This window comes from Pelodiscus sinensis, chromosome 31, assembly GCF_049634645.1.
Source record: "Pelodiscus sinensis isolate JC-2024 chromosome 31, ASM4963464v1, whole genome shotgun sequence".
Taxonomy (NCBI): Eukaryota; Metazoa; Chordata; order Testudines; family Trionychidae; genus Pelodiscus; species Pelodiscus sinensis.
Genome location: NC_134741.1, coordinates 11,938,534 through 11,966,431, shown reverse-complemented (window position 1 = coordinate 11,966,431; position 27,898 = coordinate 11,938,534). Strand labels below are relative to the sequence as shown.

The 27,898-nt window shown below is 51.3% G+C and overlaps 2 protein-coding genes across 4 annotated transcripts in view; both read left to right on the top strand.

Annotated features, from left to right (window-relative positions):
- LOC102449714 (uncharacterized) overlaps positions 1 to 26,808 on the top strand; it is a 48,659-nt gene extending 21,851 nt beyond the window's left edge. Inside the window, exons 8-9 of the mRNA XM_075912482.1 lie at positions 21,301 to 21,450; positions 21,726 to 26,808. Of these exons, the coding sequence (XP_075768597.1) occupies positions 21,301 to 21,450; positions 21,726 to 23,221 (1,646 nt within the window). The 3' untranslated portion in view covers positions 23,222 to 26,808. The remainder of the gene's footprint in view (positions 1 to 21,300; positions 21,451 to 21,725) is intronic.
- Positions 842 to 10,361, top strand: LOC112545836 (uncharacterized). 3 transcript variants are annotated; one of them, XM_075912652.1, is made up of 3 exons: positions 842 to 5,137; positions 5,650 to 9,676; positions 9,862 to 10,361. In XM_075912652.1, the coding sequence occupies exon 2, from the start codon at positions 5,694 to 5,696 to the stop codon at positions 6,453 to 6,455; it is 762 nt and encodes a 253-aa protein (XP_075768767.1). In that variant the 5' UTR covers positions 842 to 5,137; positions 5,650 to 5,693; the 3' UTR covers positions 6,456 to 9,676; positions 9,862 to 10,361. The 3 variants fall into 3 exon arrangements, with proteins under 3 accessions (XP_075768767.1, XP_075768765.1, XP_075768766.1); XM_075912650.1 differs by having other exon boundaries at positions 842 to 7,273; positions 8,014 to 9,676; XM_075912651.1 differs by having other exon boundaries at positions 842 to 9,676.
- Positions 26,809 to 27,898: the final 1,090 nt, after the last annotated feature.

Genomic DNA, 27,898 nt, shown 5'->3' with positions numbered 1-27,898 from the left:
CAAGTGCTTAGGGCTGGCCTGGCCCCGGGCATGTGGTACATGTGCGGTGCCGGAGCCAGCCCTGGGCGCATGGCACATGGTGAGTGCCGGCCCCGGGGGCGCCGCAGATTGGCCGCCCGCGCTCTGGGCACGCGGCGCATAGGGGGAGCGCAGGCCCCGGGTGCGTGGCGCTTGCAGGGTGCACCGGCCCCGGGCGCGCGGCGCATGGGGGGACAGTGCCAGCCCCGGGTGCGTGGTGCTTGGAGAGAGCGCTAGCGCCGGCCCCGGGTGCTCGGCGCTTGCAGGGTGTGCTGGCCCCGGGCACGCGGCGCTTGGGGGAAGAGCGCCGGCCCCGGGTGCGCGGTGTTTGGGGGGGAGGGCGGGCCCGGCCACGCGCCTATGGGGGGGGGGGCCCGCTCCCGGGCATGCAGCTATGGAGGGGGCCCCTGTTCCCCAGGCGCGCAAGGGGGGGCCCTGCCCTCTGGCACCCAGCGGGCAAACGGCCACGCCCCCTGGCGCCCGGCGACCTCAAATGGTTGGGGACCACTAGTCTAGACTACATCCCTTTTTCATAAAAGGGATGTAAATTAGACGTATCGCAATTGCTAATGAAGCGGGGATTTAAATCTCCCCCACTTCATTAGCATAAAAATGGCTGCTGCTTTTTTTCGGCACGGAGCTTTGCCGGAAAAAAGCGCCAGTCTAGACGTGGATCTTGTGGAAAATAAAGCCTTTTCCGAAAGATCCCTTATCCAAGATAAGTCTTTATTTTCCGCAAGATCCGCATCTAGACTGGCGCTTTTTTCCGGCAAAGCTCTATGCCGAAAAACGTGGCAGCCATTTTTATGCTAACGAAGCAGGGGAGATTTAAATCCCCGCTTCATTAGCAATTGCGATGCATCTAATTTACATCCCTTTTACGAAAAAGGGATGTAGTCTAGACGTAGTCCTATAGTGTTAAATGAGGAATTACTGTATAGGATGGAGCCATCTGCAGGAATTTCTGGGGGTGCTTTTTTTTGTAAATGTGGACCACAAGGGTGTGAATGCTCCCCCACCCTTGGTCCTCCCAGTAAGAATGCTCTCATGGGCTGATTTCTGCCCCACTCCACTAACAGCAAGACCCTGCCCTGGGCTTCACTTCTGGGAAAGGGTGGAAAATCGGCCCCATCCTTCCCCCCAGCTGGCTGGCACGTGCTTTACTTGATGGACCATGGGCCTTCCTCTCCCCCATCTGTATGGACCTGATGTTTCAAACATCCATCTTTGGGTTCCTTTTCCTTTAGGTAGGAACATTCATCTCTTTCTTGTAAATTTTGATCCTCATGCACATATCCCAAATTTTCATGGGCTGCACACTGAAACGTGTCAGTGGTTTTCCAATGTTGGGTTTTCTTTATGTGCCTGGGAATGCCAATCAGTGGAATACATAATGATTTTTTTTGCTAGCTATATTCCCATAGATACCACTGGATAGATATTAATAGTTAGGCTAGGCAAGTGTGGGGAGTCTGAAGCCTGGAGGTTGGATGTGGCACCCAAGGTCATGCCCCCCCTCAAGCATTGGGGAGCCCACAGGAGAGCTCAAGCTCCCCTGCTGATCCACCACAGAACTGAAGTACACAGTGTATTAGTCTGGACCCATGTAGGCTTTGGTGTGCAAGAGGAATGTGAGGAGTGACTTTCTCCTTCTCAGGGCCCATGTCAGTGAGGTTGGGTTTTGTTGTTGTTTGGTTTTTTGCTTCTCGCTTTTGTGCAGCCCTGACTGATTTGTGTGTGTGGATCAGCAGCCTCCAGCCCTGAAGAGGTTCTCCACCCCTGCGCAGGGGCATACAGTTACTACATATGCTTGTAGAACCATTTGATCTTTGTTTAGGGTCCAGTTACATTTGTACCAATTTCCACCATGCCATTAATTGTGTCTCCCCCTCTGTAACATTTTCCAACAACAGTTTTCTTATTTCCAAAGGCAAATTTCCTTGCATACCTTCCCAGATTATTTGAATGATCAGTTGCTGGTTTATTTCCTGGGCCTTTGTACAGGCCAATGCTAGGGATGCGTTTTCTTATATCGATCCCATAGTTCCTGCTAATAGTAACACATCCTTTTCCCCCTGTGGTTGACATACTGGCAATATTCTAGAAAATAATTGTTGTCCCATATCTAATTTTGATAAGGATGCACTGCACTGACAGGCTTTCCCAACTCTTGTATTTCAGCTGTGCTTGTTTGCCAATATCTCTATGTAAGCGGCATCTAGTATTCCAACTCCTACTGCAGTTCCATACAAAATGGTTTCCAATACACTCCTTGGAGTTCTTTATAGGTTTGTCATAATACCATAATTCTAGCCATGCTGTCCACCCCTTATGGAATGTTTGTACGTATAGGGCACAGTGAGGTGTGATGCTGAGCATATTTAACCCAGTAAGGTCCAGCTCAGTTTGCTTTAGAGATCATATTGGTGATATAATGACTTGCTCTTTGTGATTCAGTTTTATCACGTGGTGCAAATGGCTGTTGTCTTGACTTTTGCAAGGGCTTCCCCCCAGAGCCAGACTAAATCTTCTGGGAACCCTGGGATTGTAGATTTTGTGGAGCTCCTATACTCGGGGGTGGGAACAATATTGAGGGGCTCAGTATGTGGGAGGGAGCTTTATGAGAGGCAGCAATGAGGGTGGGACCAGCTTACTACATTTAAAAAGCAAAGATTTTTTAACAGCGTCTGGGACCCAGATAATCTTCATTCAAGAATATTAAAGGAACTGGCACATGAACTTGCAAGTCCATTAGCAAAAATTTTTAATAAATCTCTAAACTCAGGGGTTGTACCATTTGACTGGAGAATTGCTAATATAGTTCCTATTTTTAAGAAAGGGAAAAAAAGCGACCCCGGGTAACTATAGGCCTGTTAGTTTGACATCTGTAGTATGCAAGATCTTGGAAAAAATTTTGAAGGAGAAAGTTAGAGACATTGAGGCTAATGGCAATTGGGACAAATTACAACATGGTTTTACAAAAGGTAGATCATGCCAAACCAACTTGATATCCTTTTTTGAGAAAGTAACAGATTTTTTAGATAAAGGAAATGCAGTGGATCTAATCTACCTTGACTTTAGTAAGGCATTTGATACAGTACCACATGAGGAATTATTGGTTAAATTGGAAAAGATAGGGATTAATATGAAAGTTGAGAGGTGGATAAGCAGCTGGTTAAAGGGGAGACTACAGTGGGTTATATTGAAAGGTGAACTGTCAGGTTGGCGGAAGGTTACTAGTGGAGTGCCTCAGGGATCAGTTTTGGTTCCAATTTTATTTAATCTTTTTATCGCTGACCTTGGCACCAAAAGTGGAAGTGTCCTGATAAAATTTGCAGATGACACAAAGTTGGGAGCTATTGCCAATTCAGAAAAGGATCGGGATATCATACAGGAAGATCTGGATGATCTTGTAAATTGGAGTGTTAGTAATAGGATGAAATTTAATAGAGAGAAGTGTAAGGTTATGCATTTAGGGATTAATAACAAGAATTTTAGTTATAAGCTGGGGACACATCAGTTGGAAGTAACGGAGGAGGAGAAGGACCTTGGAGTTGATTATAGGATGACTATGAGCTGCCATTGTGACATGGCCGTGAAAAAGGCTAATACGGTCTTGGGATGTATTAGGCGAGGTATTTCCAGTAGAGATAAGGAGGTGTTAGTGCCATTATACAAGGTATTGGTGAGACCCCATTTGGAATACTGTGTGCAGTTCTGGTCTCCCATGTTTAAGAAGGATGAATTCAAACTGGAACAGGTACAAAGAAGGGCCACTAGGATGATCCAAGGAATGGAAAACCTGTGTTATGAAAGGAGACTCAAGGAGCATGGCTTGTTTACCTTAACCAAAAGAAGACTGAGGGGGGACATGATTGCACTCTTTAAATATATTAGAGGGATAAATACCGGGGGGGGGGGGGGGAGAGGAGTTACCAATGTGGACACAAGAACAAATGGATATAAACTGGCTACTAGGAAGTTTAGACTTGAGATTAGATGAAGGTTTCTAACCATTAGAGGAGTGAAGTTCTGGAACAGCTTTCCAAGGGAAGTAGTGGGGGCAAAAGATCTATCTGGTTTCAAGATTAAACTAGATGGGTTTATGAAGGGGATGGTTTGATGAGATAACATGATCTTGGTAACTAATTGACCTTTCATTATCAATGGGAAATAGGTCAATGGAGGGATGTTAGGAGTTATTATAGAGAACTTTCTGGGTGTCTGGCTGATGAGTCTTGCCCACATGATCAGGGTTTAGCTGATCACCATATTTGGGGTCGGGAAGGAATTTTCCTCCAGGGTAGATTGGCAGAGTCCCTGGAGGTTTTTTGCCTTCCTCTGTAGCATGGGGTATAGATCACAGCTGGAGGATCTCTGCATCTTGGGATCTTTGAAGTATTTGAAGGCTTCAATATCTGAGATATAGGTGAGAGGATTATTCTAGGAGGGGGTGGGTGAAATTCTGTGGCTTGTACTGTGCAGGGGGTCAGACTCGATGATCATAATGGTCCCTTCTGACCTTAAAGTCTATGAGTCTATGTGGTAAGAGCCTGGTGGCTGTTACTTATGCTGATGATCTGTCCCGAAAAATCTGATGGTCCCAATTCTTAATTTCCTGTCCTAGTGTTGTACTTAAAGTATTGCATGGGATTTTCTTTTGGGGGTGTGACGGACCCGGCGGGGTCCGCACTTGAACCCGCAGGGGAACCCCCCCCTGGCGGCGGGAAAAGTGGCTGCCGCGGCTGCCGAGAGCACCGAGGCGGCGGCGCTGAGGACCGGGCACCCCGCAGCGCCGACAGGAGCGGGGAGTGGGAGGCGGGGTCGAGCACGAGCGGCCAGGAAGCAGCCATCCCGAATGATGATCCAGCTGAGCACCCGGGAGCACGCCAGGACCGCCGCAAAGGAGGGGGCGCCGGAGGGGCGGAGCTTACCGCCCCGACGTCATCCCCCGGCGACTATAACAGCCGGGAGCGTCCTGGCAAGAGGGGGGGGGGGAGCGTAACGGTGGACGCCCTGGCGGCCAGAAGCACCAAACCCCCAGCCCTCGGGGCAACCCGGCGAGACGGACTCAGCAGCTAGCGGCTCGCCCTGGGACGCGCCCGACGACTCCGGCGGGGTGAGTGACCCTAAACTTGTTCCGCCAGCGGGACAAGCCAGCGGGGAGTGGAAGGAGCCCGAGGCGGGACCCTTTTGGCGCCCGTGGGCGGACGAGTTGAGGGCCGCAGCCCCGTCCGCCGTGGAGGGCGACAACAGGTTGCCGACCTCCGCTTAGGGCCTCGGGCTGGGACCCGGAGGTGAGGGAGGGCCTGGGTCCCTCACTCCCTTCCCCGCCGCAACCCTCTCCTACCCCGCCAAATCGAGGAGCTGGAAAGACTGACGAAGGGGCCGCCGAGCCCCCTCAGTCCCTTGGGGGGGGTCTGAGGGGTGATCGCCCCCGCAACCAGACACTGCTACTAAGACCCCGGGTGGGGCGACCAAAGAGTCCAATTCAGACGGTGGGTATGCTGGGCCCCCCCCTCCCTGGACTAGGGCCGGGATCGGCTGGGGGAAAATGGGGGCAAGGTGCTCGCACCCGGAAAACCCCGTCACACTGGTGGAGAATGTGGGCATAAACATTTTTTTCCACAGACGAGCAAGACCGGGAAAACCGGGCGATTTCCCCAGAGTACGGCATGGAGCCGGAAGGAACAATGGAACCCCGGCAATTCCTAGAATGGTTCGAGGGGAACCAACGTCAACAGAATCAGGTCCAGCAAGAGCGCCAGGCGCAGCTGGTCCAACAACTGACGAGTCAATTCCAGGAACAACAAAGACTACTGATTCAGGAGATGGCTGCCCAGCAGGACCAGTGGCGGCAGACAGCAGAGAAGAGGTGGGGAACCACCACGGGAGGACCAGGAGGAGCCGGGGAAGGATCCAATCTCCCCCTGCGACTTAGCAAGTTGGGTCCCCAGGACGACCCCGAAGCGTTCCTGACCACCTTCGAGGGGGTGGCGTCGGCAGCACGCTGGCTGCCGGAGAAGTGGGCCACCTTGCTGGCCCCCTATTTGAGCGGACCCGCCCAACTGGCGTATCGGAGCCTAGCAATTCCGGACGCCCTGAACTATGTGAAGGTGAGCGAAGCGATATTGGATCAAATAGGACACTCCCCAGAGACCTGTCGACAGAAGTTCCGGCAAGAAGGGTACAGGACCGGGGACAGACCACGAGCGGTGGCCCAGCGGTTGCGGGAGTGGGCAAATCGATGGCTAGAACCGGAACAAAAGACCTGGGTTCAAGTCACAGAAATGATAGTCTTGGAGCAGTTCCTACACATATTACCCCGGGACGGGCAGCGATGGGTCCGAAGAAACCAACCCGCAACCTTCCACGAGGCGGTGGCCCTGATGGAGGCACACCTGCTGGCCGAGCAAGAAGAAAGCGGGGGCCTGTGAGAGGTACTCCCCGGTCCAAAGGCGGGAGGATCCCGGCCCCTGGGGAAACCCGGAGGGCGGGAATACCCCCCCGGGGTACGTCGAGGACGGGAGAATGTCCCTCGTTTAGCCCCGGTCTGGCCGCCCCAGCGGCCGGAGAGAGCCGAAGAGGGAGAGCCGGCAGAGCGGACCCCGAGGGAGGCACGACCAGGACCCCAGGGACCCTGCTTCCAGTGCGGGCAGGAGAGCCATTTTAAACGGGACTGCCCCATGATGGATTGCACGCTGAACCCGCCGGGACCGCGGCGAAGACGACCGGTACCAGTGACCGCATCATCCGGGAGATGTTGATGGAAGGGCGGCCAGTTAAGGCCCTGGTCGACTCTGGGTCATCCGTGACCCTCATCAGGGCTGACCTCGTCTCCCAGAGCCAACCGGAAGGAGAACCCATCTGGATGCGTTGCGTCCATGGGGACGTCCGCGCCTACCCCACCGCCCAAGTACACCTGACCTGCGGTGGCCAGGACTTACTATGGAAAGTAGGGAAAGCCAAGGACCTGCCCTACCCCCTCCTTATAGGACGAGACTGGCCTGGATTCGGGGCCCTGCTGCAGAGCCGGACCCCACTAACGCCCCAGGGACGAGCAGTGGAGTCCCGAAGCCAGGGGAAGGACAGGGAGCTCCACGGAGGGGCAATCTGTCTGGAGGTAGGGATGGAGCCAGACTTCCTGACGGAGCAGAGGATGGATCCCTCCCTGCAAAACGCCTGGGACCAAGCGACCGCGACCGGAGGGACGGAGCCAAGCCCGGACCGACCCGCCCAAGGCCCGCAATTCCAGGTATGGGAAGACAGACTTTACCGGGTCACGACGGAAAGGGAGGGGGGGAGGAGTGGAGGCAGCTGGTGGTCCCCACCCGATTTTGCCGGGAAGTATTAGAGCTGGGACACGCCAACCCCTGGGCGGGACACCTGGGGCGCGAGAAAACCTTGGACCGGGTGCTGCAACGGTTCTACTGGCCTGGGGTCTTCCGGGCCGTGCAGGACTTTAGCGCCTCCTGCCCCGAATGCCAGAAAACCGGCGTGGCCAGAGTGCCAAGGGCCCCCTTGGTACCCCTCCCGGTGGTGGCCATCCTCTTCGAACGGGTAGCCATGGACCTGGTCGGACCGTTAGAACCGTCGGGGAGGAGACACCACTTCATTATGGTGGTGATAGACTACGCCACCCTCTACCCGGAGGCAGTACCCCTCCAAAATACCAAGGCCCCTACCCTGGCCCAGGAACTCTTGCGGATCTTCTCGCGAGTCGGGCTCCCCCAGGCCATCCTTACTGACCAAGGCCTGAACGTGACATCGCGGGTCATTAAAGAGCTCTGTAGGATGCTGAAGATCAAACGGCTACAGACGTCGGTTTACCACCCCCAAACCGACAGCCTGGTGGAGCGGTGTAACCAAACACTTAAGGGCATGCTGCGCCGGTTCGTAAAGGACGACCCTCGGGGGTGGGACCTAATGCTCCCCAGCCTCCTATTTGCAGTACGGGAAGTCCCCCAGTCCTCCACAGGCTTCTCACCATTCAAGCTGCTGTACGGACGGCAAACCCGAGGGATCCTGGACCTCCTGAAGGAAGGCTGGGAACAGGCGCCGACCACCGGATGCGGAACGGTCCAGTATATCACCCAGCTACGGGAGAAGCTGAGCCGGCTGGGCGAGTACGCCCGACTGAATTTGGAAGAGAGCCAGAGGTGCCAAACAAGATACTATGACGCTCAAGCCCGCCAGCGGAACTTCCAGCAGGGGGATCAGGTCATGCTACTCCTCCCCACAACCCAATCCAAACTGCTAGCACAGTGGCAGGGACCTTTTGAGATAGTAAGAAGGGTGGGGGACGTCGACTACGAGGAAGCAGGCAAGGGACACAGCTCTTCCACATTAACTTGCTAAAGAAATGGGTACCCCGCGAGACCCTGTTGATAGCACCGGCCTCCCAGGGAGAAGATCTGGGGCCCCGAGTGGAGGAAGGAGAGGAGCAGCCAGGACCCTGGTGGGACCCCGAACTAACATGCCCACAACAGGAGCAGTTAAAAGAGGTCCTCCGGCGGCATCGGAAGACCCTCACGATGAGACTGGGCCGTACGACCATGGGTCTACACCAGATCATCACCGAGGAGGGCCGGAAGGTGCGCGAGCCCCTCCGACCCCTCCCCCGAAAGGTGTGGGACACGGTTAAACGGGAGTTGCAGCTAATGCAAAGCTGGGGGGTGATAGAGGAATCCGCCAGCGAGTAGCGCAGCCCGATCGTCCTGGTCCCTAAACCTGACGGGTCGACGCGGTTTTGCATAGGCTTTAGGAAAGTAAACACCGTATCCCGGTTTGATGCCTACCCAATGCCGAGAGTGGACGAGCTACTGGAGCGACTGGGGCAGGCCGTATACATAACAACATTGGACCTGTCTAAGGGGTACTGGCAAATCCCTCTCGACCCCCCGGCCCGGGAGAAGACAGCCTTCTCAACACCCTTTGGGCTGTTCCAATTTCAGACCATGCCTTTCGGACTCCATGGGGCAGCCGCGATCTTCCAGCGGACGATGGACTGAGTCCTGGCGCCCCACCAGGCGTACGCTGCCGCCTACATAGATGACATTGTCATCTACTGCCGGATGTGGAGGGATCATCTAAGCCACATTGAAGCGGTACTGACAACGCTGGGTAAGGCGGGCCTCACGGCCAACCCAAAAAAATGTCACTTTGCGCAACGGGAAGTCTCCTACCTGGGCTACATGATGGGGCGGGGCAAGCTGAAGCCAATTTACAGCAAAATACAAGCGCTGAAAGATTACCCGACCCCGACAACAAAAAAACAGATCCGCCAGTTCCTGGGGCTGGCGGGCTACTATAGGAGATTTGTACCGCAGTTCGCCTCCCTAGCTGCCCCCTTGACCGAACTGATAAAGAATGCAGAACCAACCAGGGTCCAGTGGAACCCACAGGCCGAACTCGCTTTCCAAACGTTAAAGGAAAGCTTGGCCTCAGCCCCGGTACTGAGGCAGCCAGACTTTGATAAACCTTTCATCCTCTATACAGATGCTTCGGAGGTGGGACTCGGAGCGGTGCTAGCCCAAGAGGAGCAGGGCGGAGATCAGCCGGTCCTATACCTAAGCTGAAAACTGTTACCAGCCGAACAGGCCTACGCCACGATCAAAAAAGAAGCACTTGTGGTGAAATGGACAGTCGACACACTACGGTATTACTTATGGGGGAATAAATATAAGTTGGTGACTGATCACGCACCCTTAGTTTGGTTAAATTCAATGAAAGAAACAAATGCGCATATAATGCGGTGGTACCTGGCTCTACAGCCATACTGCTTTAACGTGGTACACCGGCCAGGGATTACCCACCAAAACGCGGACTTCTTTTCCCGAATAGGGGAACAACCAAACCCGGGAACTCGCCTCTCTAAAGGGGGGAGGTGTGTGATGGACCCGGCGGGGTCCGCACTTGAACCCGCGGGGGAACCCCCCCCGTGGCGGGAAAAGCGGCCGCCGCGGCTGCTGAGAGCACCGAGGCGGCGGCGCTGAGGACCGAGCGCCCCGCAGCGCCGACAGGAGCGGGGAGCGGGAGGCGGGGCCAAGCACGAGCGGCCAGGAAGCAGCCGCCCCGGCCACCCCGAATGACGCTCCAGCCGAGCACCCGGGAGCACGCCAGGACCGCCGCAAAGGGAGGGCGCCGGGGGGGTGGAGCTTACCGCCCCGACGTCATCCCCCGGCGACTATAACAGCCGGGAGCATCCTGGCAAGGGGGGGGGAGCGCAACGGCGGGCGCCCTGGCGGCCAGAAGCACCAAACCCCCAGCCCTCGGGGCAACCCGGCGAGACGGACTCGGCAGCTGGCGGCTCGCCCTGGGACGCGCCCGACGACTCCGGTGGGGTGAGTGACCCTAAACTTGTTCCGCCAGCGGGACAAGCCAGCGGGGAGTGGAAGGAGCCTGAGGCGGGACCCTTTTGGCGCCCGTGGGCGGACGAGTTGAGGGGACCGCAGCCCCGTCCGCCATGGAGGGCGACAATAGGTCGGCGACCTCTGCTTAGGGCCTTCGGCTGGGACCCGGAGGTGAGGGAGGGCCCGGGTCCCCCACTCTCTTCCCCCTTCCCTGCCGCAACTCTCTCCTATCCCGCCAAATCGAGGAGCTGGAAAGACTGACTAAGGGGCCGCTGAGCCCCCTCAGTCCCTTGGGGGGGGGGGCTGAGTGGTGATCGCCCCCGCAACCAGTCACTGCTACTAAGACCCCGGGTGGGGCAACCAAAGAGTCCAATTCAGACGGTGAGTACGCTGGGCCCCCCCCCTCCCTGGACTAGGGCCGGGATCGGCTGGGGCAAAAGGGGGGCGAGGTGCTCGCACCCGGAAAACCCCGTCACAGGGGGAAAAGCAAAATGTCACATTTATTGGTAGCACATATATAAATCAACAGTTATCATGTGCCTATGATGCATCACAATCACTACTTTCTCTAAAACCTTATTTAGTAATGTTAACTTCCATAAAATGAATATTAATGAACAATTATACCTGCCCCTAATTACTATTTATAGAATTTCCAATTGAATCAACCCTTTCTACTCGACAAACTTTCAGAATAAGCAAGTTTCAGAGATTACAATAAATTTAACTCTGAAGATATTTTATACAATGCCAATGAGGGTAAGCAAAAGATGCAACAAAGTAGAGTAGCTGCATACATATCTATTTTTCTAGGTTGCAAAAATGAAGGGAAAGAGTAATGCCTACTGTGGATGAACTCCTTCCCACCATTCCAGACCTCTCTTCATGGAGTATTACATCCCACTATAGAAAGGATGTGGATGCATTGGAGAGGGTCCACTGGAGGGCAACCAAAAAAATTAGAGGGCTGGAGCACATGGCCTGTGAGGAGAGGCTGAGGGATTTGGGTTTATTTAGTCTGCAGAAGACAAGAGTGAGGGAAGATTTGATAGCAGCCTTCAACTTCCTGAAAGGGGGTTCCAAAGAGGATGGAAAGAAGCTGTTCTTGGTGGTGACGAATGGCAGAACAAGGAGCAATGGTCTCAAGTTACAGTGAGAGAGGTTTAGGTTGGATATTAGGAAAAACCATTTCACTAGGAGGGTGGTGAAGTACTGGAATGGGTTACCTAGGGAGGTGGTGGAATCTCCATTCCTAGAGGCTTTTAAGTCTCGGCTTGACAAAACCCTGGCTGGGTTGATTTAGTTGAGATTGATCATGCTTTGGGCAGGGGGCTGGACTTGATGACCTCCTAAGGTCTCTTCCAACCCTAGGAGTCTATGATTTTACATATTCCAACAAATACAATGATATATAGAAAAGGTATAAAAGAATATTGGACATCTGAGGTGTCTGGTATTTTCTGATTTTTTTTACCCCAGCCAGGAGGCGAGAATGCCGGGTACGTGGCAACCCTACAAACACTCAGCACCCAGCCTCCCCTCTCCCCACTCCCGGCCCCCAACATCCCCAGCCCCTGTGCTTACCCGGTTCCACAAGGCTTCCAGCACAGAGTGGCTGCTGGCCAAAAGACCAAGGGGAAGCAATGCTTCCCCTGGGTCTTAGTGCTCAACCTGTTCCCATCCCTGCACTCACTCTTAATGGGGACATGCTGTTTAAGTCTTGGAGTCCTCTTTTTTTGCTTAACAATTGGTCTCCCCCACCCTTTTTTTTTCCTTCAGCAGAATTTTTTCCCAGTGGTTTTTTTTTGGGGGGGGGGGGTGTGTAAGGCGGCCAAAAATTGTTTTGCTTGGGGCAGCAAAAAACCTAGACTTGGCCCTGCTCCCAGCCTGCCTCTGCACCCTACCTCCCATGTATTCCTTGCAACCTCTCCCCGTTCTGCACCCCACCTCCCTTCCAGATCCTGCACCCCATCCCTATCCATTCAATGGCAGCCCTGTCCCACACACTGGCAGCCCCTCATTTTTGTCTCCACCGCAGAACCTAAGGGCATCCATGAAATTCACCAGAAAAGAAAATTTGGCCTAAGGGAAACCCTGAACTTCAGTCCTCCCTGTCCCTTTTCCTCACTCAGTGGAACACCAGAGGAATGAGGTGTCTCAGTTTGGTACCACCTCAGTGAGGCTTGGAAAGTTTTTTTGTTTCTCACTTGTGTGATCCCCAGCTGATTTTTTTGTGGCTCAGAGGTCCCTGACCCAAAAAAGATTGCCTACCCTTGTCCATAAATAAAGAAAACATTGAAACCTTTTGTGTTGGACATGAATTCATATTTTATTTTATTTAAAATGAAGTTTGATAAATTAACATGAGAAAGTTAAAACTCTTAATCTGTTTAATAATTTAAATTAAACCATTCTGTCTAGCTGTAGCTCTAGCAAAATAGTGCAGGTGTAATTATGTAATTAAAAGTGAGTTTCCATTAGCAACTGGCAGTCCACAGAAAAGTTTACATTGTGCCAGACCAAAAAGTTTGAGACACTAAAATAGACGGTCCTGGCCTCTGCCCGTGAGAGATCACTGCAGCCTCCCTGCTGCTCCACAAGAGCTCAGGGTATGTCTACACTACAATGTTAGTTCGAACTAACGGACGTTAGTTCGAACTGACATTCATAGCCGCTACACTAGCGCTCCGCTAGTTCGAATTTGAATCGAACTAGCGGAGCGCTTAGTTCGAACTAGGAAAACCTCATTTTACGAGGATTAAGCCTAGTTCAAACTAGCTAGTTCGAATTAAGGGGTGTGTAGCCCCTTAATTTGAACTAGTGGGAGGCTAGCCCTCCCCAGGTTTCCCTGGTGGCCACTCTGGCCAACACCAGGGAAACTCTATGCCCCCCTCCTGGCCCAGGACCCCTTAAAGGGGCACGGGCTGGCTACGGTGCCCGTGCCAGGTGCAAGCCTGCCAGCACCCAGCCAGCAGACCCTGCAGCTGGCACGGCACAGAGCCACCCACCCGATGTCCCCCAGCCCACCCCCTCTTCCCGGGACCAGGCTGGTGGCTCCCGGGAGCTTGCCCTGGACCGCAAGAGGCGGGCACCTTCCTGGGCTAGTGCGGACATCGTAGACCTCGTCCACGATCTCCGCACTAGGCACAGGAAAGTGGCCGTCTAGGGCAGGAGAGCTGCCAGCCTGGCCACCCAGGAGCAGGTGTGCATGAAAATCAAGGGGGTCCACTGAGACCCCCGACCCTGAGCCCTGAGCTTACAATGGCCGTCCTGGGTCAGACCAAAGGTCCATCTAGCCCAGTAGCCTGTCTGCCGACAGCAGCCAACCCTAGGGACCCTGGAGGGGATGGACCGAAGACAGTGACCAAGCCATTTGTCTCGTGCCATCCCTCTCCAGCCTTCCACAAACTTTGGGCAGGGACACCACTCCTACCCCCTGGCTAAGACTACTCCATGGACCCAACCTCCATGACTTGATCTCACTTCCCTTTAAACTCTGTTCTAGTTGTAGCCTTCACAGCCTCCTGCAGCAAGGAGTTCAACAGGTTAACTATTTGCTTTGTGAAGAACAACTTTCTCTTACTAGTTTGACGCCTGCTACCCATTCCTTTCCTTTGGTGTCCTCTAGTCCTTCTTTATGGGAACTCATGAAGAACTTTTCTGAATGCACCCTCTCCACCCAACCCCTGCTTTTAGAGACCTCTATCCTGTCCCCGCTCCATCTCCTCTTTTCTAAGCTGAACAGTCCCAGTCTCTGTAGCCTCTCTTCATCTGGGACCTGTTCCCAACCCCTGATCATGTTAGTTGCCCTCCCCTCTCCCAGCCTTTCTCTTCCCCTCTCCCACCTCCTTTTCCCAGTCTCCCCCAGTTTTGTTCAATAAAGACAGAGTCAATGTTGGAAGAAACGTTATCTTTATTTTGTACATCAATAAGAAGGGGGGCTAGAGAAGGATACGTGGAAGGAGGTGAGGGAGGAATGGGGTACGAGCCCCCGATGGGGAGGACTGGGCTGGCTCTGCGGGCTTCTGGGGGTGGAAGCTCTCCCGCAGCCTCCCAATTGCCCCCTCTCCCCAGATGGCAGCCTGCGGCAAGTGCAGCCGGGCTGATGGCCGAGTGGTGTGATGTGCCCAGTGTGGGTACTCCGGGCAATCCAAGCCAGGACCGCTTTGCAAGCGGGGCACCCCTTAGAACTGTCTGTCCGGGGTGGGGGTCGGGACCCTTTAAGCGCAGCCCTCGGCTAGCCTGAGACAGCATCTCCACGCTCTAAGTCCTCCTCTGATGCCCTGCTGGCACTGCTTCCGGCCATCCTTAAGCCCTGTTCAGGGTCCACTCAATGTGGACTTGCTAGTTCGAATTAGCAAAACGCTAATTCGAACTAGTTTTTAGTTCTAGACGCGTTAGTTCGAATTAACTAATTCGGACTAAGTTAGTTCGAATTTACGTTGTAGTATAGACGTACCCTCAGAGAGAGATCGGATCTGTTACCACAGCGATGAAATCACCGAATCACTGGTGTGGATGATGGATAGACTCTTTGTCAATCTTCCTCATCCAAGCAGTGGATGATTTAAATGGCATGGTAAGGTGCCACCTGAAAACACTGGCATGTACGCAGAAAGGCAGGATGTATTGTTTCTCTATAGAGGGGGTTGTTATGACTTGTGTCTTTGGGTGAACACGCCCTTTGTGAGCTCTGTGGAGAGGTGAGATGTTTTGACTTTCAGTTTCAAGGGATTTGTTCTTCTGTCTTTGAGCTGTACATTGCCTAGACCTGAATGGCGTTTGCTGTGACAACGCATTTCTGAGCTATTCTGACACACACAGTGAAACCTGTGCTGAAGATTCTACTTCCAGTGAGAGAAAATGCTGCTGTCAGAAGTAAATTCAAATTTCTTCAGAAATCACCTCTACCAGGCAGTAAAGATGTTAACTAAGGAATAACTTACTAGTCGAGTAGTTGATGCAATTTCCATCGACTTACTTGACAGGCACTTTCACGTTCCTCCTTTGAAAGGTACAAGAGCCCCTGCTGGAATGCAGAACTCTGTGTGCTGCCTGGGGCTAGCAGGAAATCCGTGGTTCTTGTGCATTTCAAAGCGGAAGCACCCATGTGGAGCCTGGAGTCAGTGGGACTTCCCACTGATTCCAGGCCGCATGCGGCATGCCATCTTTGAAATCTACAAGAGTCCTCAGCGGGAGTCCCCAGCTCTTGTGCATTTCACAGTGGAAGTGCCCTCTGGAGCCTGGGGTCAGTGGGGGACTCCCCAGCTGACCCTAGGCTCTGTGCTGTTCTACTGCTTTGAAATGCCACATAGAGCCTGGGATCAGCTGGGGAGCTGACCTGGGGCTCTGTGTGCTTTGAAATGCTGCACTGGAGCCTGGGATCAGTCCCCAGCTGATCCTGGGTTCCGTCTAAATTCTATGCAGAGCCTGGGGTCAGCTAGGGACTAATCCTGGGCTCCACGTAGCATTTCCTCAGAACCCAGGGTCAGCTGGGGACTCCCCAGCTGATCCCGGGCTCTGCTCGGTTTTTCAAAGCGGCAGCACTGCACAATGTAACCTGGGTACAGGCTCCATGCAGCACTGCTGCTTTGAAGTACCCTTTCCCCCGCCCCTCCTTTGCTGCCTCTATCTGACATTTGCTTATCGGATAGTTAACTAGTCCTTAACATCTTTACCAGGTAGTGGGGCTTTTACTGATTGGTCCCTTTATATTTTTGAAGGGTGACTAAATGTTAATTCGATCTTGTTGGGTAATAGCAACAGATTGGTTTGGGCCCAATCCTAGCTTAAAATGAAATTGGATTGGGCCATTTTTAAGAAGGTTGGGAAGTGGTCTTATTTGGTAATTAGTAGTTTTAAGTTTTATTTACATAACATAGGCATTGCCGTGATGGAATTCACATGTGCATTTCTCATATAAAATAGCCCAGCCCCATTGATATCTATGGGAAATGTACTTTTCAAGATGTGGTGATGAGGGTTAGTGACATGGTCTTCTTCACCTGTAATTGTCATAGTTAGTTCAGTATTGTCACTCTGGCTTGTGGAAATGGAGAACACTTGATAGTTTTGCAGTAACGTCAAAAAATGCAGTTGCAGTCCATTCATTAGGGATGTAAATTTTCCCTAATTTATTGCCACTGGCTCCCAACCCCCTTCACACCCTACAGAGAGAGGCTGATCTTGACACTGGAGCAGTCCCTGCCTGCAGGGTCCCAGGCCCCCCCCCACACAGACTGCTCCAGACGAGCAACCCCTGCGTGCAGCAGGCCCTCCGTGAGGCTGAAGTAGCCCCCTGCCCACAGCAGATGAGCTGCTGCTTCTGCCCCTTCTGATTACCAGTTATTAGAACCAGTAAGCATCTGTTAAGAGGACTAAGGAAGTTATCCAGTGAAATTATGGGATAGTTCTGGATGACTCCCAGGGTCTGAATCAAAGGGGGCTGCATCTACACTGCAAAGTATTAGGACTGTGAATCTCATCTTGAATCAAGGTTAGACACCTAGTTGCTGCAGTGTCCTGAGACCCTAGGTTTGGGGCCTTGGTTAATGCAATTGCCGTATAGTTGCATGGGGGTCTCCTACAGTGCCCAAATCCATCCCTATTGGTAGAGGACGGTGGGAGAAGTTCTTAGAGGGGGTCACCTGACAGCCTGTACTTCCAGTCCTGTGTCCATCTTGACCCTGGAAGTACTACCCCCCAGGTGTGGGATTTACTGTATCATGTGAGCAGGATGTAAGAGGGCAGGGGCGTGGCTAGCAGTATTGGGGGCGTGGCTAATGTGTTCCTATTTTTGTGTCTGAAATATGGTCACCGTATGGTCCCACCAGTACCAGAGACAGCATGAATCTGAACTACTCAGTCCCAACTCCTGCAGTCCCAGGAGCTAAGCCTCTTATCAACTAATCGAATAGTCAATGGTAATTCCATTGAGTTAGCTTACCAACTGCAATTTAACATCCCTAACCTTTAAAAGCACAGTGAGGAAGCTGCCTTGTACTCCCTCCCTGGTACATTTTGCCCTGAGAGAGGAAATAAAACTCCTTCTCTGGCCCCACCTCTGCTTTGCATCCTTGGCAGGTGGTTCACCCCTGGGTAACTGTTACCCCTTTGTCCCTTCCTGTGTAGGAACAAAACCCCCACACGGGGGCTGGCAGTGTCTCCAACTGAACCAAACCCCAGCTCCTCCCCCACCCTGCATAGCGCCTGGCAGTGTCTCCCCCCTTAGCCAAACCCCAGCTCCTGCTCCTCGCCCCTGCACAGGGAGTGGAAGTGTCTCTCCCTCAGTCAGACTCCAGCTCTTCCCCTCCATCCCTGGATCAGGATCTGGTGGCTTCTCCCTCCCGAGGTGAACCCCAGCTCCTGACTCACCCACCTAATTTTTTTCCCCTTCCAGTCCCTCTTCTGCCTTACCCTAAAGTTATTTGACCCCCATCCTGGTCAGATAATTTCTGCCCCCTGCTCACTTTGCCCATCCCACCACTGTAATGTGCCCCTGAACCTTTTTTTAATGCTTGTAAAGCTAGAAGTGGCCTCTGAATCCAAGAGTGTACAGCAGCTCTTACTGAGCATGCTCAGTACACCCTAAGTAGTGCATTCTGACAAGCAGCTGCTTCTGTCGCTATAGTTTGCAAGACACAACACTAGAATCTCACCTAGTACATGCTATTTCTGACTCATAAGAGCCAGAACTCTACCACACAGCATAGATCTGGCCTTAATGCAACACAGTTATCCATTTATTAATTAGTAACATGGGATTTAAAAAAATCATTACGGTCAGAGTTTTAGATATTGGCAACACTCCAAAAAATTCTGTTAAAAGAATCTTTTTCTTTCTACCGTAAGCCATTAACACAAGGGTGGGCAGTCATTTTTAATGGGGGGGCCACTCCAAGAATTTGATAAGTGGTTGAAGGCCACACTCTTCTGTGCTATTTCTGGAGGAGGTGTGGGGGTCTGGGATGGAAGTTGGTTGCAGAAGGGAGCTTGGAGTAAGGGATTGGGGTGAGGGATCTGGGAAGGAGTGTGAGTGAAGTAGGGGACCGTGACCTGGGGCAGGAGAGCAGGAGTGGTGCAGAGATCTGGGCTGTGACTAGGAACAGAGGTGGTTTGTACCCCTCCCCCCCAATGCTTTATGAAATAGACCTATGGACATGAATGTATAGAACTCAAAGATGCTTTGAGCAAATTATTTCATGTAACCCGTCAATCTTCATGTCATGATCCACTGGTTTTGTTTGTCTTATTTTGGGGGGTATGTGTCTCTCTTGTGTGTGAAATTGGACATGTGGAGTGGGGAATACTTCATGTTTTTTGAAATGTGTAAATGGAAAGCCATCAAGTGGGGCCTCAGAGTCTGGACAATCATATGCAAATACCTTTTCTCCTTAAGGCTCAGCAGTGGTTGGTGAGGAGCAGCCAGGTGACTCCCCATGCCATAAGGCAGGGGTCTCCAATCTTTTTAAGCACAAAATCGCTTTTTGAATGTAAATGCAATCCAGGATCTACCTCAAACCCAGACACCCTTGTCCTGCCTTCTTTGTGCCCCTTCTCTGAGACCCTGCCCCTGCTCACTCTGTCCTCCTTCCCTCCCCCATTCTCAGTCACTTTCACCAGCCTGGAGCAGAGGGTTGAGTTGCAGGCTCTGGTCTTGAGTTAAGGGATTTGAAGTGTGAGAGAGGCCCTGAGCTGAGCTTGGGGCAAGCAGTTGGGTTGCAAGAGGGGGTTCTTGGTGCAGGCTCTGTGAGAGCGTTTGAATGAAGGAGTGCTCCAGCTGGGCACTGCTTATCTCTGCTCCTGGGTGGTGGTGCAATAGGGATAAAGCAGGTTCACTCCTGTCCTGTCCTTGCACCCTCCCAAAAGCAGCCAGCAAACTCTCCCCTGCCCAAGTCTTGATGTGCCCTCTCTCTGCTTGTGGAGACAGAATACAAAGCAGGAGAAGGGAGCACCTTGGCCTCAGCACCCCTCTTCTCCCTCCCATGCCCTGCACAGAAAGCAGGAGGCTCCTTAGGGGCCAGCTCCAAGGCAAATGGCAGCAGATGCACAGCAGTGGGGAGAAGGGACAGCTGAAGTGCCAGCACTTGATAGCCTCCTGGCCAAACCAGTCAGGATCCCTTGTCAGAGGCTCTAAGATCTACTAGTAGATCCTGATCTACTGGTTGGTGACCTCTGCTCTATAGGGACATCATGCAGGAGAGCTAGAACATAACGGCCATACTGGGTCAGACCAAAGATCCATCCAGCCTAGTATTCTGTCTGCCAACAGTGGCCAATGCCAGGTGCCCCAGAGGGAGTGAATCAAGCAATCTCTCTCCTGCCATCCATCTCCATCCTCTGACAAACAAAGTCTAGGGACACCATTCCTTACCCATCTTTATTAATAGCCATTAATGGACTTAACCTCCATGAATTTATCTAGTTCTCTTTTAAACCCTGTTATAGTCCTAGCCTTCATATGAGACTATGAGACTGTGGCATCGCTGGGTAAGGATTCCTGTGCCCTCAGCTAGCAAAGCCCTGGGGCCGGCATTTCTGCATTGGGTCAGGTTCTTCCTTGGTCAGTTCAATGAGAGGGGAGTGGGACCCACAGCCCCCATGTGAGAGACACTTTTTAACTCTCTTTTGGGGAGCAGGGGAGTCAGACATATAAGGGAGAATGGTAATTCATCCCCAGCTTTCAGGAGCCAGAAGCAGGGAACTGTTCTGACGACATTATTTCTCCTTCACACACTGTTCACCTGTCTTGGGACTGGCTCTAGCCGTGAGAAGGGCTCCAGCTTCCTCAGACTTGGAAATAGCCCAGAGTTTAACCCCAGAGCTGTGTGTGCGTCAGCAAGTCTCTCAGAGCCCACAGATCATTAAAACTCCCAGTGAGGGCATGACAACACGCTCTATCACCAAAGGGTGGGGCGTCACTGGGCCCTGCATCCCCATCTGCAGCCAGGCATGACTCTCAGCCAGCAGGTAGAACAAAAGGTTTATTAATTCACAGGAACACAGCATCAAACAGACTTGTTAGCACAGTGACCAGGAGCAATCAGCACAATCCATCTTGGGGAGAAGAGAGCGCAGAGCCAAGGGCCCTGCCCCCCATCTCTGCCCCCCACAGAGACCCAGAGGAGCCAGCCACAGCCCCACTAATCGCAATGAAGGAGGCCAGAGGAACAGAAACCCACCCTGACCCTGCTCAGAAAGGCCTCATTCTGTGTGTTTCCTGCCCCCAAGCCAGAGGGTATGTCTGCATTGCATTCCTCCTTCGAGAGAGGAATGCAAATGCAGACAAACAAAATTGCAAATGAAGCTCAGATTTGAGTTTCCCGTGCTTCATTTGCATAATGGTGGCTGGCCACTTTTCTGAAATAGCGTATTTTGAGAAAAAAATTGGGTTATTTAAAAAAGAAACCCTTCCTTAGAAATAATCCTTAAAAAATGAAGGAGGAATGCAATGTAGACGTACCCAGAAATACTCACTTCCACCCTGCACAGCTCGTCCCTGGCTGCAGCCAGCCCCATCTCAAGCATTTGTCCAGCTTCCTGGGCAAAAGCTGTCACCTGGTCACACACCCTTCCCAGACTCGGATTGCCATGAGCCTGGGCGATTGTGAACCTGCTGGCCTGGGCATCCTCAGGAATTTGGGTGAGTCACCTGCAAATTTTCATCCCCATCTAGATAGTGGTGTAGTACCGAGAGAAACTGAGGCACACAAAGGGGTTATGACGGCAATAGAAATTGCATGCAACATCAAAAAGTGAACAGAATGAATACAATCCAGACTGTCTCATCCCCCACTATATTCTGCCCCAGAAGTCTGCTGCTCTTAAGATGTCCTCTGTTGGATTAATTGAGTTCAGGGAATGTTCCTTGTGACACATACTTTTCCCAGACTCAATGGGCCTTCACCTTGCCTGATCTCAACCCTTGCAGGACTCCCCATTCCCAGACTTGACCTGATTGCCCGGCTGGAACGAGGGGAAGAGCCTTGGGTCCCAGATCTCCAGCCTGCCAAAGAAATGGAAGTCCTGAAAGGCACCCGCATAGGTGAAGAGTCAGGGAAACTGACACACAAACCTTCTGGTGAGTGCAGGAGAAAGCTGGGACTCTCAAAAATGAGCTGTGAGTGAGTGCCCTCACTTCCGCCCCCATATTCCACTCCCAGTTAGGGCTGCAGGTTTTATCCTGGCAAATACCTGTCACAACTCCCCAGCCACCCTGTTAGCTATCAGGAGTTTCCTCTCTCTGTTTCCTTTCTGGGAGTATTTGGGTGGGATGTGGAGGCAGAATCCAATGTCTCAGTCTCCTGAACTATGATTGTGTTGTGCTTTCTGTCTTTGCCATTCTCTCTCTTCCAGAAGGTGCTAGGACAGTGGGGGAGAACAATGAGGAAAATCTACAGCAGGAAGGTTCTGGAACCATAGTATCACAGGGAACATTTTTGGAAGGAGCTGAAGGGGATTTTCCCCAGTGTGTAGAACAGGGGGAAGCCTGGGAAAATCAACACAAGGCAGAGAAGAAGCTGGAGAACAATTCAAGCAGGAAAGCAGAGGAATCCATTGAATGTAGGGGAGGATCCCAGGATCCCAAGGAAACTTCAGCCCAGCAGTCAATTTGCAATGAAAAGAAACCCTGTGAATGCTCAGACTGTGAGAAAAGATTGAGTGAGAAATCAGGCCGTATTCTGCCACAGAGAGGGCACACAGAAGAAAGGCTGTGCAAGTGCCTGGAGTGTGGAAAAAGTTTGATTGAACTGTCATCCTGTATTGAACATGAGATTATCCATCAAGGAGAGAAATCCCATAATTGCCTTGAGCGTGGGAAAAGCTTCACTTTGAGATCACACCTTAGTAGACATCAGCAAACCCACACCAGAAAGAGGCCATATAGATGTTTGGAATGTAGGAAAAGCTTCAGTCAGAGTTCACACCTTATTATCCATCAGGGAGTGCACATAGGAGAGAGACCATATAAATGCCATGAATGTGGGAAAGTTTTCATTATGCGTTCAGCTTTTACTGTCCGTGAGAGAGCCCACACAGGAGAGAGACCATATAAATGCCATGAGTGTGGGAAAGGTTTCACTCAGCAATCAGCCCTTACTGTCCATGAGAGAACCCACACTGGAGAAAGACCATATAAATGCCATGAATGTGGGAAAGATTTTACTATGCGTTCGGCCCTTACTGTCCATGAGAGAGCCCACACAGGAGAGAGACCATATAAATGTCATGAATGTGGGAAAGGTTTCATTCAGCAATCAGCCCTTACTGTCCATGAGAGAGCCCACACTGGAGAGAGGCCATATAAATGTCATGAGTGTGGGAGAGGTTTCATTCAGCAATCAGCCCTTACTGTCCATGAGAGAACCCACACTGGAGAAAGACCATATAAATGCCATGAATGTGGGAAAGGTTTCACTCAGCGATCAGCGCTCACTAGTCATGAGAGAACCCACACTGGAGAGAGACCATACAAATGCCACGAGTGTGGGAAAGACTTTACTATGCGTTCAGCCCTTACTCTCCATGAGAGAGCCCACACAGGAGAGAGACCATATAAATGCCATGAATGTGGGAAAAGTTTCACTCGACTACCAGACCTTACTGTCCATGAGAGAACCCACACTGGAGAGAGACCATATAAATGCCCTGAGTGTGGGAAAAGTTTCAGTCGTCGATCAGCTCTTACTCTCCATGAGAGAACCCACACAGGAGAGAGACCATATAAGTGCTTTGACTGTGGGAAAAGCTTTGATCGCACCTCATATCTTACTAGGCATCAGAGAATCCACATGTCTCCTGCATCAGCAAATCCCTCAGGGAAGACCCTAGGGATGTTAAATATCAGTTAATTGACTAGTTGAGTAACCTCATGAATTTTTATTGCTTAGTTGATTATTTTATATCCCTGGGCGTGGGGCTGGCAGTCAGTTTGACTCACTCCCAAGGAGCCCCCTTCCAGTCTGTGCTGCTGCCTCTGTATCAGAGGCAGCAGTATAAGGTGCCAGGCATTAAAAGGTTTAAAAACCGGCTCCCCTCGTGGCCTAGCAGCCTGTCACCCAGTGCTGTTGCCTCTGTAGTCTAAATGTAGCCTATCAATGTTTTATTAGAAAAAGTACATAAATTGCACTCTGCAATTTGCATACCTTTTCCCAGGAGTTTTGTCAGAAGAGGCTTTTCCAAAATTTAGCTCTTCTATATTGGGCCAAATTTTGGAAAAACCTCCTCTTTTGGGAGAGCCCTTCCTTGTGGAAGGAGAAAGACAGGGCTTCCAAAAGAGCGCATCTGCTCTTCCAACAAAAACGTCTGACAAAAATGTCAGAAGAGCAGATGCATTCCCTAGATGCGGCAGAATTTTTCTGGGATACATCCAGTATCCCAGAAAAACTCCGGAGTCTACATCAGTGTTTCTCAATCTTTTAAAAATTTTTTTAATAAAGTTCCCCTTTAAAAAAAAAGTACTGCCTTTTTTTTTAAATAAGTATAAATACCTGGAGTACCGATAGTTTGCAGACACACACAATATTTTTCTACCATTGCATCACATTTATTTAAACAACTTCATAGCTGGGTGGGCAATGAAATGTTTGGGTATAAAAAGTACAAAAATAATAAAGTGCTGTATAACTTAAAACAAAATTCAGTTTTCTCCAAATTTCAGTTGTGTTGACATACCCCCCAGATATCTCTCAAGTACCCTTGAGGGTACTCATACCACTGGTTGAGAAACAGTGGTCTAGATGTAGCCATAAAGAGGCAGCATTACAGGGTGACAGTAGCCCTTGTCTGGGGTGGGTCTGAGTTTGCAGACCTGACGCAGGCTGAAACTGAGCTGGACTGTCTTCCTGCGTAGCTCCTAATATATTTTAAATGCAAAACTGTAGCAGTGGTTAGTCCTGGACCCATTGCAAGCCAGGACTGAGCCAGGTTGCTGTCCAGCCTGCTAAAAAAATTACTGGTGGGACGGGAGAGAGAAATGCATGTAGTTTAGAGTATTAACCTATAAGCTTTGCTTATTGGTTAATTGACTGTGCTATTACATCTCTAGAGAAAACCGCTCAGATTTCATTAGCTGGTGTGTAAAACACTTCTGTTAGAGCCCGGGCACCAGAGATTGCTCCAAACACAAGGGAAATGCTTTCCATGGCCTACCTGATTTCCATACACAGATGAATGGCATTCAGCTTCCAGGAATGCATCTGCCCAGCTCTCAGGTAAGGGGCTTGCAGCACCCAACATTGAACTGGTCCCACTGGCTCTGCATGGTCTGTGTAACCCCAGTCACTCCTTCTGCTGGCGTCTGAGCCGACGGGTCACAAGGGAGAGAAGGAAGAGACTGCTCAAGATGATCCCTGTGCCTGCCTCAGGTTCCCCCCTCCCTTCCCATCCAAGCTGGGATCCACCTGCCATGGACATTGGAGGGATGTCTACACTGCGCAGTAATTTTGGAGTAAGCTATTCTGGAAGAGATTTTTCCAGAATAGCTTATTTTGAAATAGCATGTCTACACACAAAATGCACATTGAAATAGTGCTTTGCTATTTCAAAATAGAGTGTCCATACTGATTGGATGCTGAATTGCATTTAAGGCCTCTCAGAACCAGTTTAGGCAGGATATCAGGTCAGTAGTTACTTTGTGTGGCTGCTTCTTGAGATTATCTGAGGTTGGTGCTTAAAGGGACACTCCAGGACAGCCATTTCTCAGGTTTGCTTGCTTGCTTGCCTACCTCTCTGAAGGACCCGAAAGCATTTTCTCTATGTGCTCAGGTTGCCCTGCTTTTGGACAACACAGCACTCTTTGTTATGGGGCCGGAGTTGCCCCTGGACAGTCTTCAGCTCTTGTAGCTTTTGCTGCAAGTTATGCAGCACTTTCTGCATGAAGCCTCCCAGGCTCTGCAGAAACTTGACCCCCAGCCCTTGTGGGAAATCCTCTTAGGAACTGTGCAGGCACAGCTCCTGCATCTGCATCCCGCCTGCTCTCCCCTGGACACTGTGCCCTGACACATCTGGCATCTGGACACCAGTGCAGACTGGTGGGACCACATTGTTTTGGAGCACTCGGGAGAAGAGCAATGGCTCCAGAACATTAGAAGGAAGAAGGACACCTTCCTGATGCTCTATGAGTGGCTCAACCCTGTCCTGAGGTAATGGGACATGTACATGAAGCCTGCAATCCCCATCCAGAAGTGTGTTGCCATCCACCTATGGAAGCTCTCCACGCCGGACAGCAACTAATCCATAGGGAGGCAGTTTGGCATGAGAAGATTGATCATCAGGGCCCTGGGCATGCAGGTATGGCATTCTTGGGCTATTGTCCCAGGAGGGGGATTGAAGGAATTAATGGGCTTCCCTGGGAAATGGGTTTGATAGTGGGGGGTAGCAAGCCCCCTCCTCAGGAGGTTTTGTTCAGTCCCACCCTCACAAAGCCCTGCCAGAGGTTGGGTTGATTTGAGGGTGTTGCTTCTGGTCGGGGGAGGGTCATAGGGGGGAGACTAGGAGGAGGGGCTAGGGAAACTTTCAGGCACCCTGGCACCCCTGTGATTCTGTCTCATGCAGGTTGTCAGAGCAATCAACACCATCTTGCTGCGCAGTCATCCGCCTTGCAGATGTGGATGCCATCATTATTGGATCTGCTGACATGGGATTCCTCAATTGCAGGGGAGGGAGGGGCTATCAACAGGACCCACATCCCCATCCATGCCCCAGATCACCAGGCATCTCTGTACATCAACCGAAAGGGATATTTTTCAGTGGTCCTGCAGGCTGTGATGGATCACCAGGGACAGTTCACCGACATCTATATCGGGTGGCTGGGGAACGCGCACAGCACATGTCTGTTTAGAAACTGTAGCATGTTCCATAAGCTGCATGCCGGAACTTTTTTCTCCAACTGCACCATCAGGGTCGGGGATGTGGACGAACCCGTCTGCTTGGTCAGCAGTGTGACCTATCCTCTGCAGCCTTGGCTCATGAAGCCCTACACCAGCCACCTCAACCCTGCCAGAGAACTTTATAAAGCCAAGTTGAGAAGGGCCCGCATGCTTGTGAAGGGTGCCTTTGGCCTTTTGAAGGTGCACTTCAGATGCCTCCTTACCTGTCTGGACCTCGGGGAGCATAGCATTTCACATGTGGTGACTGTGTATTGTTTGAGAGATAGAGGGAGACGTTCCTGACAGGGTGCAAAGCGGAGGCTGACCGCATAGGCAGGGAGTATGGGCAATCATGCATGGCTGCCATTTGGCAGGCCTTTTGGGGCCGTGCGCATCCAGGAGACACTCAGGAAGAGCTTCTCCCTGGAGGACAAGTGACACTCTCCCTTGGGCTACCCCAACTGGGGGCTTCTCCTTCACCCCCTCACTGTCATCCCTCTACTAACCACTCCCTTCCTTCCCTTCTTAATGAAAAAATAAAGGACACATTTGTTTTTGAACAACTAAAACCTTTGTTTTGAATGTGGGGCCAAAGAAGCTGGGGAAAGAACCTAGGAGAGAAGGTGTAAGAATGGGGGTAGTGAGAACCCGATGCGCAGCAAGAAAAGCAATTATGGTAGGCGACCAGATTGGCTTACTGGAGACATCCTTGGTGAGCTTAAACACAAAAAGGAAGCTTACAAGAGGTAGAAACTTGGACAGATGACTAGAGAAGAGTATAAATATATTACTCAAGAATGCAGGGGAGTTATGAGGAAGGCGAAAGCACAATTGGAATTGCAGCTAGCAAGGGATGTGAAGGATAACAAGAAAGGTTTCTGCAAGCATATTAGCAATAAGAGGGTGATGAGAGTGGGGCCCTTACTGGATGAGGGAAGTAACCTAGTGATAAATGATGTGGGAAAAGCTGAAGTACTCAATGCTTTCTTTGCCTCTGTCTTCACGGACAAGGTCAGCTCCCAGACAAATGCACTAGGCAACGCAATATGGGAAAGAGGTGGACAGCCCTTGGTGGAGAAACAAGAAGTTAGGAATTGTCTAGAAAAGCTAAACATACACAAATCCATGGACCTGGATTTAATGCATCCGAGGGTACTGAGGGAGTTGGCAAATGTCATTGAGGAGCCTTTGACCATTATCTTTGAAAACTTGTGGCGATCAGGAGAGATCCCGGATGATTGAAAAGAGGCAAATGTAATGATTATCATTAAAAAAGGGAAGAAGAACAATTCAGGGAACTACAGACCCGTCAGCCTTACTTCAGTCCCTGGAAAAATCATGGAGGGGATCCTCAAGGAATCTATTCTGAAGCACTTGGAAGAGGGGAAAGTGATCAGGAATAGTCAACATGGTTTCACGAAGGGCAAGTCTTGCCTGACCAATCTGATTAGCTTCTCCACAACTGGCTCTGTGGATATGGGAAAGTCAGTGCATGTGATCTACCTTGACTTTAGCAAAGCTTTTGATACGATCTCCCACAATATTATTGCCAGCAAGTTAAGGGAATATGGATTGGATAAATGGACTGTAAGATTGATAGAAACCTGGCTAGACTGTTGAGCACAACGGGTATTGATCAATGACTTGATGTCAGGTTGG

Bases quoted from the DNA above. Each gene is read 5' to 3' on its own strand.
- LOC112545836 (XM_075912650.1), top strand. From the start codon at position 6,779: ATGTTGATGGAAGGGCGGCCAGTTAAGGCCCTGGTCGACTCTGGGTCA. The intron at 7,274-8,013 runs GTATGGGAAGAC...TCACCATTCAAG, and splicing joins CCCAAGGCCCGCAATTCCAG to CTGCTGTACGGACGGCAAAC.